Source organism: Mustela nivalis (assembly GCF_964662115.1).
Source record: "Mustela nivalis genome assembly, chromosome: 6".
NCBI lineage: Eukaryota > Metazoa > Chordata > Mammalia > Carnivora > Mustelidae > Mustela > Mustela nivalis.
The window spans coordinates 102,906,809-102,923,748 of record NC_139025.1 but is presented as its reverse complement, the minus strand read 5'-3'; the positions used below and the strand labels follow the sequence as shown (position 1 = coordinate 102,923,748).

Genomic DNA, 16,940 nt, shown 5'->3' with positions numbered 1-16,940 from the left:
CTTTAAGAATCATTTAAAAATCTTTATACTTTTAAACCTCAGTATTAAACACCAGAACATTTAGCATTATTAAATTGATTTTGTTAAACAAATATATATGTAATCTGAATGTCTGCAAGGTGTCATCCTCACACAACAGATCCATCACCCACCTGATAGTGATGCAATCGGCCACTCTCTCCTTTGGCTCCTGCATGTCCCACAGTGCCTAAACCAAAACACCCTGCTAAAAACTGTAGCCTTACAGACGTGAGCAGTGTGGATGACTGGAAGCCTGAGCTTGACCTGCTTCCTGCCAGAGAGACGCTACCCTTTTCCTCCATCCCAGACAACAGAACGAGGATCTGGTGAAGTGCTTCTAAACGAAGCTTGAGAAAAGTAAAATAAATATATTTTAGAGTCCTTCACTGAACTGAAACATAAAGGAATTCCAACACAGATAATATATTACTTAGCACACAGAAAGCTCTGACAGTTCTTAGAAAGCCATTTATTAAACATTTATTTTATTATTAAGACTTTTTAAAATCAAACTATTTCTAAAAATTCTACTAAGCATACTTCAGTATAAGAGGCTACACAGGACAATGGAGAAAATAAATTTGGGTATAAGAGACCTAATTTCAAGCCAGACTCTTTACTCTGTTGACCTTGGAAAAGTCACTTAACTTCCTGAATCTGTTTCTTCATGTGTCAAAAGAGGCTAACACTGGGGCACCTGGGTGTCAGTAGTTAACCATCTGCCTTCAGTTCAGGTCATGATCCCAGAGTCCTGGAATTGAGTCCTGGAATTGAGAAGGCTCCCTGATCAGTGGGGAGCCTACTTCTCCCTCTCCCAGTCCCCCAGCTTGTGTTCCCTCTCTCACTGTCTCTGTCATATAAATAAAATCTTTATTAAAAAAAAAAAGAGAGAGATTAATACTGTAGTACTTTAACCTACTCACATAGCTATTTTGATGCTCATGAGAATAAATATGTGAAGGTTTCAAAACCGTAAGGTGCTATGATTATTGCTCCTTTCACTTAAAATAAAGTAGTACAGAATGAATACTGTTTAATTCGAGAATTAGAAAAAGTATTTCTGCAAGGTTTCTCTGGGATTCTCCTGAACACTGGGCTCTATATTCCCTAGGAAGACAATACCCACAACTCTGGCCAATCAGCCTACTCCTTTTTTATAATAAAATTTTTATTTTAAAATAAGTGTATACCTAATAATGTACAGAAGAGTTGAAAGATGGTACATATGTATGCCTGTATCCTGTATGCCATCCCCTACCTTTTGCTAATGTTATCATCTTGGGTAACTATGGTACACTTATTAAAACTATGAAATGAACACTGGTACAACACTATAATTAAGCCATGGACTTTATTTGGATTTCACCAGTTTTCCCATAATGTCCCTCTTCTGTTCCAAGATCTAATGCCAGAAAGCTTGTTGCATTTAACTGTCATGTTTCCTTAGTCTCCTTTAGTCTGTGACAGTTTTCATCTTTCTTTTGGAGGAGCTGTTCATGTATTTTATAGAATATCCCTCAGTTTGGATTTGCCCAATGTTTTCTCATGACTGGACTAGAGTTATGGATTTGGGGGAAAATACCAAAAGTCCTCATCACACTATTTTCAGAGATGCATGGTAGCACCATAATTTATTACCGATGATGTTACTCTTGATCACTTGGCTAACATTATGTCTGCCAGGTTTCCACAATGTAAAATTAATTCATTTTTTTCCCCTTTTTATACTCTGTAAGCCGTGAGCTCCTAAGTCCAGCTTACCCAGAGAAAGGAGGAGTTAGTCTTTACCTCCTAGAAGGAAGGGTATTAAAGAATTTGTGTACAAGGGTGTCTGGGTGGCTCAGGTCATGATCTCAGGGTCCTGGGATGGAACCCCATATCTGGCTCCCTGCTCAGCAGGAAGTCTACTTCTCCCTCTCCCTTTGCCCTTCCCCCATGCTCATGTCCGCCCACTCTCAAATAAATAAAATCTTAAAAAAAAAAAAAAAAGGAATTTGTATATATGTTAAAACCAGAATAATTAATAAATATTTTGAGGGAGATACTTTGAGGTTATGAAGACATCTTATGTCTCCTTGAAGTTTTGCTCACTAATTTTAGCATTCATCATTATTACTTAAGGGTTCTAATCTAGCCCTTTTTATTTATTTATATTTTTCAAAATAATTTAATAACAAATATGCCATTTATTTCTGTAAAATAGTAAAAGAAAAGATGCTTAACTTTATATTAATATACTGGAGATACATTTCATTTCCTAATACACGTTTAGATTATTTATCAAACATTGCTAAAATAGAGAAAAGCTCTTACAAACTACAAAAGTAACTTTGTGTCTCCCAAACATTAATATCAAGTAGAAAAGCAGCAAGCAATGATTAGCAATATTCATACACTATTTTAATAACCCAAGAGGTAACTCTGATACAACTATTTGATCTTTTTTTCACATAACTTTGTTAATGACATTATTTGAAATGTCATTTTAAAGTATGGATTTTAGCATGTTTCTATGAAGTCTTCTGCAATATAAATATTTTTTAAATGGAGACAAATGGGTCAAAACTGAGGCTCTAAGAACCATATCTATATGCTCACCAGCCAGTCTCACCCTGATTTCTAGGAGACAAGGAAAGACTTGTGATTAAAGTACCTTGTTCTAAGAGATGGCAATTAAAAATGAACTTTGTCCACTTCAAACAAAACATTATGCTGTTTCAGTCATGAGAGTGACATCAAAAAGTTCAGGTGGAGGAAAGGGAGGAGGAAGGAGTAGAAGAGAAGGAAAAGATTTTCCTACTATTGTGCTTTCAATGATTTAAGTTTCTCTAGTGCCTTATGAGGAATAAATATCAAAGACTTACTTCTGCCCTTAACTGCTGCTGTTCCATTGCAATGATGGAGGCTTGGGGACTTGTAGACATACTTTCCTCTGGTTCCTTAAAACCTGGGGCATTCCCCACATCTCCACTCACAAAGCTTACAACATTTTCAATCAAAGTGTGAACTCCCAAAGACTTGGTCAGATCAAAATCAGACTCAAAGGAGTAAGAGGAGTTGCATAACCAGTCTCTGCTATGTTTCAGGCGAGCCCAAGAGTCACTCAGGGATTCCAACTGACTGTGCAAAGGACCTACAAACAGAACAAACATGTCTCAATGTCAACCAAGTAGAGCATAAATTCTGAAACTAGACGAGGGCTGAGTGCTGCTACCATACCAACTGGTGAGAAATGGACACTCATGTTTGAATACATGCATGCATTAAGTGAATTTGAGCAAAATGCTTTGGTAAAAAAACAAAAAACAAACAAAAAGTAGAGCAATGTAAGAAAATAAAGGGAAAGCCCTGTTTGATGTTTCAGTGTCTCTTTAAGCGCTTTAGCAACACGCTGCCACAAGAAAAGGAAAGGCAGAAGCTGCTCTCAAAATGCTTAGCTTAAAATGCTCTGCAGTATTAAACCAGACCACCATTTATGAACAAAAAAGAACTAGACACTTGGGACACTGCTGGTAAGACCTAACAGTAATACAACTTTATCTGATTTAACATTATTTTTGCAAAAAGTTAAGACTGAGCAAAAAGTCTACATATCTACAATGAAACATTACCAAAAAAATGAATATAGAAGGGCAAGTAAACTTACACAAAAAGGAGACACAAACATCACCCTTTGGGTGTCATTAATATAAGAAACACTTTCACTGTGTCATATGCATATTTATTGCAGGCTGTGAAACTCCTAGATAGAGGAAGCAAAGTTTCACAGACAAGAATATATGAGATTCACTGTAAAATGGTATCTATTTAAAATTACCAAGTGATGTCACAATAGTTGCTAGATATAATACCATTAGTTTTGCCAGTGGGCATTTTCTAGACTTATAATAGGTGAAAACATTAGACAATGAATATGTTAATATGTTTTAACTCAACAGCTGTCTAAGTCACATGGCAATATTAACTTTAAATAAATATATAAATGTCCCGTTCTTACATGCCTTGTCTTTTTTAATTTAATTGACTTCAGGTATATGAACTAGATTAATCATAATCCTTGGCTCATGATATACTCTCATCATTGGTCCAAAATGGCCTGTTTCTGTATTTATTTATAATAAACATGAACACAAGAACTAGAAAATTGATAAAAACTTATAACTGCCTATCTGCTGCTCTGCTCCTCCTCCAACCCATCTCTCCCTATTTCCTCCTAGCTAAGGCTGTCATTAACCCTAAGCTGGGTTTATCATTCCTTTGCTTTTATTAATACTAAATACTGTTTTATCTTATATGTATTCATTCCCAAGACAAAGAATGTTCAGTTTTAGTGGGTTTTGATTTTACAAAAAATAGCATTTTATGTACTCTTTTTGGGCATACTCTCTTCCATCAATATAATACTGCCAATATTCATTCACATTATTGCACGTAGCCATAGTTCATTTGTCTGAGTGCTGTATAATGTCCTATTATGTGAATATACCAAATTTCTCTTTTAGGAATGCATCTTAAGTACCCAATAAAATATGCACTCCAAAAATTCTATCTGTTGCATAACAAGATGAAAAAGAATTGGGAAGAGAACTACTTAAATACTAATGCCCACAGAGAAACAAATAAATAAAATATTGACTGTCTAACTTATTTCTGAATTACTATACCAATGTCAGTAAAACCCCAGGACTTCAAAATAAGATGTAGAAATTCAGCCAATATTATAAAGTAACTGAAATAATTTATAAGCATTCTACTAGAATAATTTAAAATGACCACAAATACATGGTTTATCTGCCTCCCATGTTTCAGCAAGAATTCTTAAGATTAAAAAAATGCTGAATTTTCAGTTTTACTGAGCATGAAAAACAATCAACCTGAAAAATTCCCTAAATTGTATAGCTGAGTATTTTTTCACATAAAATAGAAAAGAGTAAAAAAAATCTAAAGAATAATGTCCAGGATGGATAACGTATTAAATTAAAAATGATATTTAAAGAATAAAGCAGAACCTAATAAAAAAAGAAAGAAAGAAAGAATCCTTTTCCATGTCCTTAAGCACCTCAAATTCAGAATCTGGATATAGCATGAACTTACAAATGATAGTTTCTGGCTCTCTGCATTGAACTTCTTTGTTCAATAATAAAATCTCAGAATAAAAAGTTCTGTTTTCCAATACTTACAAATTACTTTTCAAAATGAAAATAAAATATGCCATGAGCTAGTGTTAGAACCACAGAAGTAAAACAGCCCTTGAAGATTATGTAGTCCTCAATTTCCAACTGAGGAAACAGAGACACAAAAAGTTGATCTGTTAAATTAATAACATGAATTTCTTAATTTTATGGGAAGGATGTGATCCTGTTATTAGTCAACATCACGAGTCACTAGTCCATGGAAATGTCACCTGCCTGCCTACACAAAGGTTCAACTATGAAGAATATATAAAGAGTGAATTTCTTTAATATACCCCAAAATGTTCTAGGAATGGGTGGGCAACCCATTCAAACCCTCTCTGCAAATTAAAGCAGGAGCTGAAGTTTTTGTATAAAGAATCAGACAGTAAATATTTTAGGTTTTTGTGGGTCATAAAGGTCTGTGCTACAATCACTCAACTTTGCTGCTGTCGTAAGAAAGTGGCCATAGACAATATATAAGCAAATGACTGTGTGGCTGTGCTCCAGCAAAACCTTATCACAAAAAAAGGTAGCAGACCAAACTTGGCTTACTAGGCATAGTTTGCTGACGCCAATGAAAGAGGCAACTTATTAGGTGTAAGACCCAAACAAAACTTTGTATGACTAAAAGAAAGAACAAGAAAAATACGAATGAAAGCATTAGGATACATAAATAAAATAACTGTAACCCAAATACTTAGGGTGACATAAAAAATATTTTAAAACAAAACCTTACATTATGGAAATGAGATGACAGAACTCTTAATCTTTAAAAAATATTCTAACAACCTGATAACTTTGGTTTGTTCGATATTGTTTAATCTGAATACAGGAAATACTGTGTCTGAAAAGTACAACAAAAGCTTCCACAGAGTATGTGACTAAGTCCAGTTCCTACTTAGTATTAATTCAGAGTCATCTACTATAAAAAGAAAATATAAAGTCTAAGAAAATTTTTGAGATTGTTTACTTGTCCTTAAAACTTTGGTTCTTAAATGGAATTTTCAAAATGAACATGGCAGAGCTGCAATACATACTTTATAAACCATAAAATATGTAGGCAAGCCAAAAGGGGAAAAAAATTAAACATGCCATCATGTACTTGCTTGAAGCTCTTCTTTTTTCTGGGGCTCAACTGGCCAAAAAGGAGTAAATACACTACCACACAAGAATCAGAAGACAAAAGGAGAAATTTGATACAGGAGACAACATTTACATTTGCTCTTCTTTATATAATCTAATTTGAAATGCACAGTTACAACAGCATTTCACCCATACATGTTATACCACAAAACACACATGCTGATAAATGTTTCCAGTATTATTATAGCTGTAAAACCCTAACACTTTATTTAAAGACCTAGGGAATTAAAAAAAAAAAAATCCAACAATATGATATTTTAATTAAGAAGATCTCTGCTTCTTAAATTGTTGCTTTGGTATTCCCACCATTTTTCAGTGCATCAGCTTCAGCTTAACTATGAAAACTAAAGTTAAGTATCTGCAGAAAAGTATCTTTCAGTGAAGGATGAGCTTAGTTCCACACAACTACTGCAAGTCTTTACGGTATTTATCAAAGTTCCAAAATACTAACACACGTAACAGGCTTTGTCAAAAATTTTGACAAGCTGCTCTAAGAATTAAATGTGTTAATATGTTTTACGTCATTAGAACAATGACTGGCATACATAAGCAGTTTACAGGTTTTAAAGAATGCAAATGTCATATTATCTCTGAAGTGCTAAGCAGAAATATGTTTCACTTATCTCTTTTTAAAGTATTTTGTAACTTTTTTTGGTTTTAGAATTTAGCTTGCATGCCGCAAGTTGAAGGAGCTAAATTTATTTGCTCATTTTGCTCTATTCCTTCCTATATGCACTTACTTGGACCAACTATGAAACATGCACTGGAGTGAAGGAAGAAGAAGCAATCATGGCTTAATAGCATGAATCCTAGTATTTCCAACCAATTACTGAAATTACAGGCACTAGGAACTCCCAAGGAGCAGTCTTTGGAAGCACCATAAGGGCAGGTGAAATGTGTATACAACCATTAACTGTTATTGATACATCCATTTAATTTCAGTAAATGGGACATAATTAGACACTTATCTCTAATTTTTATTAGATTTTTAATAATTCAGGACCACTGAGACTATTTATTACAAAAGCTATGTGAGGAAAAAGTTTACATTTCCACTTCAAAATATTGGAAAGTGGTAAACAAATGTGTAGAAGTCTCACTTAGCTGGACAGCTGTTTGTCCTTCATTGCTCAAGTTAGAATCAGAACACCTAAATGGCCCCAAACAGTTCTCAGACTTGGTTGGTTCACCTGCCCAACTCAAGATAGGCATACTAAGGCTTATGGCATCTGGTCCATATTGGCAATAATAAGGAAAAAATAGGGTAGCTTATTTTACCATTACTTAAGAGCAAAACAAAACAAAAAAAAAACCACCATTGTCAGAAGGTAGTTAGTAAATATACATGATCTTTAAAAATTCCTTTCAAAATATATTCTCCTAAACGTATTTTCAATATTTGTTTCTTATAAAGAAGGTAATCCATAATAAAACTATTATATGTACATTTTCATTGTTTAATCCACAAGCTCCAAGATTCATGAGATTGAAACCTACTTATTTTTGCTGCCCTTCCTAAAATAGTACTTCTACTTTCTAGTCAGCTATATCTAGGAACAAAGTCATTAGCAGCAGACTTTTTCCTCTGAGAACATTAAAATGTAATGATTACTAAGATAAATTGTTACCATATTAAGTGATATCATGAAAACTTATTTAACTAGTTTGCCTCCCTATTATAATTTCCTAAATGGATAATTAAAAATAAAAACTTTTCCCAAGAGATCCTATATTTGCTTTTCTGTTTTCAACAAAATAAAGTTAAATTCCAATAGGTTAATAGATTTTGGTACTACCTTGAGCTTTTTGGAAAAGGTAGTTTAGCCACAAACAAAATTTGGATTAATGGCTTAGTTCATTTGTATCTATATAGATCTAAAACTACAGAAACTCCAGATCAGCTTACAGGATAAGAGTTTTAAAACCTGAATAGGTAGCAACTCTAGGACAGTAATTCTGAAGTGTTACAGTAATTCCTCCTAAGTAATTTACGCCTGAATTCTAGGGTATGCTTAATTCAAAGATAAAGATACCACTTTCTATTTTATTCTAAACATTACTTTGCTGTCATGGATAATATAGACTAAGTCTCACATTTGTATTTCCATACAAATTTGTATTTCCACAAACAAGATTTTGAGAGAAAAGAAAATTTTAGCTAATGGACTATCACATATGAATATAATTACTATAGTAGGAAGCTCTTAAACTGTAGACTAGATCCCTTATGCTACTTGGTTAAGTTTGGAAACATCTCTCTAGCACCAAATGATATGCATTCATTAACATTACAGAAATTTTAGCAACAGGGCTCACCTGAGCTAACCAAAAATTTAATTCCTAAGTGGTTAAGGAAAAGAATTCTCTGGCTAATTATGGCAGATGAACAACCAATTTTCAAAGAATTAGAAAATAATAAAGTACATGCTGTACATTATATTAAACATCTTTTTCATATATAAGCACCTTATAATTTTTTTAGAAACCCAGCAGCTACGTTATAACCCAACAGATATGTTACAGTCTCCAAAGACTTTCCAATAAAGAAAGCACCAGTTCTAGTCATTAGTCCTAGTATTTCAGAAAAGTCATTCTCTGTATTCTAATTATAGGACAAAATATTATCATATTCTAAGTTATAAGCACAAAAATGAAAAAACTGTGTGTGTGTTTCTCCTTATTCCTCAGTTTTCCCTTCATTTCTCAAATGTTTTCCTGTGGAGGGGAAACCTAACATCCTGCCAAGGAAGCTATGAAGACCTTTCTTTTGAAGTACAGAAGACTTAATATCATAAGAAAAAATTTTTCCCACAGGCTTTTAAAAAATTGCCACTAGTGCCAACTCTGAACATCTCCTATTTTCACAACCACAGTAAAAATGGGTTTAATAAGAGTGCCAGGTAATACAGAATAATACTTGGAGAGTTTTTAGTTATCCCTGAATTTAGATTCTCTGAAACTGCTATCCTTTCCATACATCTGTATATATAACCAAGAGTAAACTATATTATTCACTAAGGTAGAGCTTCTAACAAACAAGCTTAACTCGTGATGACATTCTAAAACTGTTCCTCATGGAAAAATTTCTGCCTAGAAATCCTAAGTTCATGCCTTACATGCTTCATCTTAAGAGGCAAAGAGAAGAGGGGAAAAAAGTAGAAACTTTCTGAAAGTGTGCATGGGTATGTGGGAGGGTTAATGGAGAAGAGCTCTCCCTGAAACACCGTTTAAACTATGGCAACTATACCAGTGAACTAAAACATGGCAAATCATGTCCATAACCTCCAAAATGTAAAGCATTGCTTCTGGAGTTCCATTGGACTTTTTACAAAGTCAAAACACATGACAAATGAGAAACAGAACAGATTATTAACTCCTAGACATTTCTAGATTTTAAAGAAAATGATCTTCCTTTTAAGTCTTCCAATAAGATGTTTGTATGTTTGTTTCTGCAATAATACTTCAATGACAATCATATCTAAATACATCAGATATAATAGCAGCTACTTCATTTAACCAGATTTTTAATATCTTAATAGTTACCTCTCTTTCTATGAGATGATGCCAAATCCAAATCAACATTTCGTCTTCCACTCTATTAAGTTAAAAATAAATGATAAAATTTAGTTGTGAAAAGTGTTTTAAAATTAAGATTTAATACAATATTAGAGCAAATATATATATATAATTATAGCATTGTGCTGCTTATTCACAAATCAAGTAAGATTAAAAATATAAAGTCTCTAAAATCCCACAGAAAACAGCTCTAAGAAAGCCCAGCTACAATTCTGAGATACTAAAACACAAAGTCAAGGTATACACTAACAAACACTGCAAAGTAGCACAAGTTTTTCTTTGTTGTCACCTTTTCTTCTTTGGAATCCTTGTCTTTTATTTTCTGAACATACCATGACCTTATTAATACCTTCTAGATGTCTAAAGCCCCCTGTAGCAAAGTTCTGTTTTCAAAAATTATTACTTGCTCCATTCCCACTTTACATTTTTTCAAGAGCCCAACTAGTGTTGGCTAGGTGTTTAGAGAAAGAGGATCTGATGAATCTATACTAACAGAAAAATAACACGGTCTTAAATCTTAATCTTAAATCTCCTAGAAGTATTTTGAAAGATTTTAAAATGTTTTAAAAAGCCTGTTAAATATAAACATCTCAAATTGGTCAAACTGCAGACTGCTCAATAAAAACAGTGAAGGCTTTCAGGAAGAACACAAGTATATTTCTGTTGGGGAGCATGTGTAGACAACTATCTGCTTTGCTCATATGCCCAACCAAAAACCATAGGTGGCTTATTTACACACAGACTTGACATAATAGTCTTAGGAAGTCCATTCATACTCTATCATACAATAAAAAAAAAACTGGTGACAAAGAAGAAAGGTTGCAGAAATGACAAAATAGACTCATTTAGGAAATGTCACTGTAGAAAATTGTTACCTGGTTACAAACAGACACATGTACCTACATTGTGGATAAACACATACTGTCTTACACACACACACCAAAAAGAAGTATAGTGTCAGGCCATCTAGTGCTGGACAAAACACCAAATGTCACAATAACTCCTGAAGATATCACTGTGTCATGCAATAAAATATTTTTATCATATAGTATCTCTGTCATGAGGACTCATGGAAGAATTTTATCTCAGGCCTCAGAACCAGGATTATCTGTGTTTCTTTGAACAACTAGTTTGTATCTTTTAGACATTGAATCATATGAGTCATGCTTTCCTGTCTGGTGGCTCACCTTCAGCAGGATATCACAGGAGTACTGAGGTATACAAATCTTATACAGGGATTTACCTCTCAGCTTCTTTCAGCTCTAATTCATTAATCTAATTTATACCTTGATAAATTATTTCTTTTTATACACTAAATCAAATACTTTGTGAAATAAGGGGGAGAAGGGATAGATTAAGAGACTGTAGTACAAAATGTTGGTATGACAACTGTCAATCAAATAGTTAAACCTGGGTTAAATCAACTGTTTGCTGAGGTTTTTCTGTTTAATAAGACAGAGAAGAAGATATATATCATATAATACTCTTTATAAAAGAAGGATAAAGATGAGGCACCTGGGTGACCAGGTCGGTTAAGCATCTGACTCTTGGTTTCAGGTCAGATCATGATCTCACATCATGAGACTGAGCCTTGCACTGGCCTCCACAGTGAGTGCTGAGTCTGCTTGAGATTCTTTCTCCCACTCCCACAGACCCACCTGCTCATGCTCGCTCACTTTCTAAAATAAATAAATCTTAAAAAAAATAATAAAAGAAAGATACTTAGCATTAAGCTAACTTTAATTATTTAAGAAAGCATTTCACTCATTCATAATTCAGAATAAATGAAATAATCCTAGATATCAAGGATATGAATGGTAATCCTAAATAACCTCAGACAGAAGGATAATATATTTTAGCTGGAAAAACCCAAAACTGCCCACACTGCTTGCTCTTCTTCATGTATACCAGGCTCTCTAAAAATGAAGGCTTAGCCCAGGTTTCCTTTCAGCAGCAAAAGAATTTGCTCTGGTTCCTGACTCTCCCACCTCTTATAATACTATCTTTCAAACATCCCATAAGTAAAGATGATCATGAATAAACCTTTTCAAAAATGTGCTTATTAATCTTTTAAAAACTGTATGCAAACTAAATGAACAATCCTAGCAATTAAATCTGAGGCTAGTCCACCTCTACTGATCTGTCTTTCCATTGTTTTGAAAACATAATTTTCAAAATGTTTTAAATTATATTACCAAATTTGTTCTTTACAACAACCCAGTTGAGGTCAGTGTAACAGGTAGTTTTATAGTTTTATTCTCTATTTCAAAGATAAAGAAGCAAGGGCTCAGAAAAGTTAAGTGTCTTGCCCCAGGTGAAAATCAACAGTAAATCATAAGCCTATTGGGACTATGTCCGATTTCATTGTTTGTTTTCTAAAAGTATGTTGCTTTAACTACATCTATCCTCATCTTTCATCTTTTCATTTCAATGGGAATAAATTATCAATATTTTACTATGCTTTGCATATTATAAAAGATATCGGGGCAATACAACAAACCAAGACCTTCTAAGAGGTTTACTGAAAGAAATATTAATAATACAGAAATAAGTCTAAAATGAGACAACCCATTAGTGGTTCATTAGAGGTACTAACAAACTGCTATGGAAATAACATGGAGACTCACTGTGAACAACATAATTTTGGAAAAGCTTTCTGGAAGAGTTGACATTTTGGCCAGTTCTTAAGAGAGAGCTAGGATCCCCCACCAATAAAATCCAGGAGAAGAACACTTGAGACAAAAAGTGCTTGAACAGAAGCTCAAGAGGTATGTTTTGGGTCTGGCAGGTGGACTACCACACCCAAAATGCAGATTACCACAGGGGTAACTAGCCAAAGGCAGGGAGGAAGTATCTTCCAGAATCTCTGATTTCTGGGTAGGTAGTAGAGAGTCACTGAGTTTTTTGAGTACGAGGGTAGCATGAGAGCAGGTGTTGTTCCTGTGTGCATTTTCAAGAGCTCTAACTCTGGGAACTGTGTCTAAGGAGAGGAACTGAAAAAAAGTAGGGAGATCAGTTTGAAGACTACCAGTCCCAAGCAAAGGTAACAAAGACCTGAATGAAAGAGCAGAAAAGACAGAACAGGTGCTGAAATTTTACCAAAATAGTTTAGATGGCAATTCAGTCATTAAAAAAACAAAGCAGGAAGGCCTGGGTGGCTCAGTTCATTAAGCTGCTGCCTTCAGCTCAGGTCATGATCCCAGAGTCCTGAGATCGAGTCCTGCAATAGGTTCCTTGCTCAGCAGGGAGCCTGCTTCTCTCTCCGCCTCTACCTGCTTGTGAATACTCTCTCTTTCTCTCTCTGACAAATAAATAAATAAATAAATAAATAAATAAATAAATAAATAAAATATTTAAAAACAAGAAAATAAAGCAAATCAAGACAATTTAGTGACTGCCTACTATGTACCAGGTACTAAAGGTGTTTCTAAATAGCAGCAAATGAAAGAGCAAAACTCCTCCTCAAAGAGCTTATATGCTTATGTAGGATAACAAAAACTGATGAATATCTATAATAAATAAGAAAATTATGTTAGGTACTGGAGGAGGAAGGGGACACAAAACAACAAAAAAACCCAGGAAGGTCAGGTGGACAGGTAATGAATATGGGAAAGGAGGGCAAACAGCAATTATAGAGGTAGGCCTCACTAAAAAAGTAACATCAGAATGAAAAGCTGAAGTGAGGGTATTAGCCAGGCAGACAAAAGTATTCTAGTGGGAAGAAAGAGCTGGGTAAAGGCCCTAAGGAGAAGTTGTGTGGTATGTTCACAAAAAGGTCAAGAGGTCACTGTGGCAGAGGGAGAGTCCTCACCCGAGAAGGACAGTAGTAGAAGAGAACAAAATGACAGTGGGGCCAGCAAATGCAGTCTTATAGGCCCTTGTAAGGCTTCTGAGCTGAGAAAAAGTGAAGTCATTGGAGGTTTGAGAAGAGAAGGGACATGATCTGTGTTATAAAATTATGATGGCGGGGGAGACTATGTAATGAGACTGATCAGATTGGAGGAAAAAAAAAAATCTCAAAGGCTATAAGACTGGGAACATGAACTGTGAGCACAGAGCTACAAATGGTAATAAAGAATAAAAGGAAGAAAACAAACAAAAACATCATGATACAATGAAACCTCCTTAAAGACACTGTTGGGCTTTCCTTCGAAGATGAATCTTTTATGCTTAGACGTTTCTTTTAAACAACAGCTTTCTGTTCATGTAGCCCTTTATACCTTTCAAAAATATTTTCATATTCATCATCTCAATTCACACAACAGAGAAATTTCAGAGCTAAAAATGGAGCTTATAGACCACTGAATCCAAAAAACCAGTTTCTGTTTGAACTGCTGTGTGACATGGCCACAGTCTCACAGCTCCTCAGAAGTAGAATCAAGGCCAGAAGCCAAGTCTCAAACATTGCCATAAATACAACAGACACTAATGATCTAACACAATTCTCTGGAACACCAAGGCCCAGAGAAGTCAAGTAACACATATGGATTATTCACATACAAGACAGAGGAACAGCCAAACTAAAAATCCAGCTATGAACTCCAAGTCCAAAGCTACTCAAATAGAAGCAGTCTCTTAAAGACAGTTTTCACACTATAATTTACCTATCACACTATAGTATACTTCACTTCTTACTTCTTAGGTAAATTACCATCTTGCCTGCAGTCTAGGTCCTGAAGCTTTTTGGGTAGATAACTGGGAGGTACTGAAAGATTTTAAGTAGAGGAGATATAAAAAGACGTGAAATGTGGAAAATGGGCACAAAACAAGAGGCTGAGATGCTTCTGGAGTTGTCCAAGCAAAAGAAGAAGTAAGTTTGAAACAGAACAGTGGCAAAAGAGATGGAAAGGGCATATGAGAAATATATTAAGGGTAACATTTTAAAGATTTGACTAACTGAAGTGTAGGAGTGTGGGAGTTTGCAAAGACGAGAAAATAAGTAAAAGGATGAATCCTGGGTAGTTAATAATACCACCTACTAAGACAGGGAATATAATAAGACAAGAAGATTTGAAAGAAAGATGAATTTATTTTTAGATAGGTTAAGATTGGGGTAACCTCACTCAGGTGGAATGTCCATCAAGGAATCAGATATATGAATCTGGAGTTTAGGAAGAAGTCAAAGCTAAAGGTAGAAATCTGAGAGTCATTAACATATAGGTGGTAAATATCTATGCAATATAGTTACCTTATTTCTCTTAAAAGTTCTTTTTTAAAAAGCTCTTTTATGTCAAGACAAACACATATTACTTACTGTCACCAAAGTCTTATGTACCTATACCCTGAAAACAAAAATCCCTCTTTACTAAAACTAGGTATACCTACCAGTGCATAACCCTCTTCATCTGATTCAGGCTGAGACAAATCAGATTCACTCCTCGATTTGATCAGTCTATAATTTGGACTTGCGTGGACTAGCCGGCTCTCTGCAGTAAGACTTTCACTCCTGTCTCACAGGCACAAAGAGAAGTTTTTCAATTTGGGACTGTTAGTTAACATAAAATTCAATGGAACTAGCAGCATAGAGATAATACACAAACAGTGAGGAGTAATTCTATTTGTCAATGGGAAATCGTGACTCTTGTGTAAGCACAAAACCTTTTATAATTACATCAAAATAACTTGCACGCCACTGAATTGCAGAGATGCAAATAAATTCATGTTTATCAACTGCTGCTGTTTGTTTGTATGAAAAATTGTGCCTCATTTAATCAGAAATGTATGTTCCAGGTTGAATCAGTATCACTCTTTAAATTACTTTAATACATTAACACATTATTTCACGATACTCAATTTGTATTTCCTCCTCCATGTCTGTATTAATTTCAGAGACCACTATGACTTCGAGAATAAAGAATTTCAATGCATAATGTAACAAAGGGGGTCGAATAACATTTTAAGCTTCTAGTCAGTCCCACCTGGTCATAAGTCCACCCCCTTCAGAGGCACTTGTTGAAGGCTGCTGCAACTGTCCTTCTTCCTTTCGCTTCTGAAGCTCATCAATCACAGGACTTACTCCTAATATTAACAGGGCACACCGATGGATCACAGAGTTGCAGGCAGCAGTGTATACATCCTGACCCTCAGGAAGGTCTGTGCTGACCCTTCGTTCTTGCTGAGACTGAGGAGGTGGATCATCAGCTCGAGCCCCAGACCCTGCCCCACTGTTCATTCTATCTCGATCTCGGCTACGAGCTACTTCACGGGCTGAGAGGAAACACTGAAAGATTTCTGTAACATGCAACACAAAAACAAGGTCTTAACACATGGGGAGAGAAGAGCAAAGAAAATAACAATAAAAATAGTCATAAAGTTTGGATCAAAACTTACTGAAAGAGGGAAAAATTATTTTTTAGACACTAAATACAGACAGTTACCAAGTTAAAATTATCTTAAATACATGTAAAATATTAAACTTTTCACCAAAAATTATAATAGGAAATACAAATGCCTTTACAGAATTTAGATTTGATTTATTCTATTTCTACTCTTACTAATGAGTCAGATCAGTACTTTCCAAAGCGTGGCCCCAGACCAGAAGCATCAACATTATCTGGGTACTCGTTAGAAATGCAAATTACTAGGCCTATCCTAACCCTTCTGAAACTGTAGGCACCGAGCCAGCAATCTGTGTTTTAACAGATCTTCCAGCTAATTCTGAGGTTCACTAAAGTTTCAAAACTACTGGGTAAGATAAAAATAACTACATATTTCTGAAATGTTCGTGACCTTGGTATGAAAAATGTCGGGTTACAAAAGAAACATAAAATTTAAGTTGCAATAGTTATGAAAAGCCCCCTTTCCCCTTCTGAAGTCTATAGAATTCCTACCATCTACATTTTGCTGTATCTCCAACACATTTTTTAAAAGTACAACCTCTAAAGTTCTTTGCTGAAACTGTGTATGGTTATAATATACAGTCAAAATTGCCTCTAGACCCAAGTGGCATCACCAAGAATGTCTATCTGATATCAACCCTTCCCAATTCACAAGTGTAAAAAGTCACTGAATTTATTAAGGTTCTGA

At 34.8% G+C, this 16,940-nt stretch overlaps 1 protein-coding gene across 30 annotated transcripts in view; it reads right to left on the bottom strand.

The window, feature by feature from the left end:
- Window positions 1–16,940, bottom strand: part of HERC1 (HECT and RLD domain containing E3 ubiquitin protein ligase family member 1) — a 185,803-nt gene that overhangs the window by 79,333 nt on the left and 89,530 nt on the right. For 17 of the 30 annotated variants that reach the window (XM_082737138.1, XM_082737154.1, XM_082737144.1 and 14 more), the window contains 5 exons: window positions 15,833–16,145; window positions 15,240–15,360; window positions 9,882–9,933; window positions 2,886–3,154; window positions 153–368 (listed from right to left, as the gene is read on the bottom strand). In XM_082737138.1, the coding sequence (XP_082593264.1) occupies window positions 153–368; window positions 2,886–3,154; window positions 9,882–9,933; window positions 15,240–15,360; window positions 15,833–16,145 (971 nt within the window). Of the gene's footprint in view, window positions 1–152; window positions 369–2,885; window positions 3,155–6,287; window positions 6,354–9,881; window positions 9,934–15,239; window positions 15,361–15,832; window positions 16,146–16,940 lie in introns of all 30 variants that reach the window. The other 13 variants (XM_082737137.1, XM_082737166.1, XM_082737161.1 and 10 more) reach the window with 1 other exon arrangement.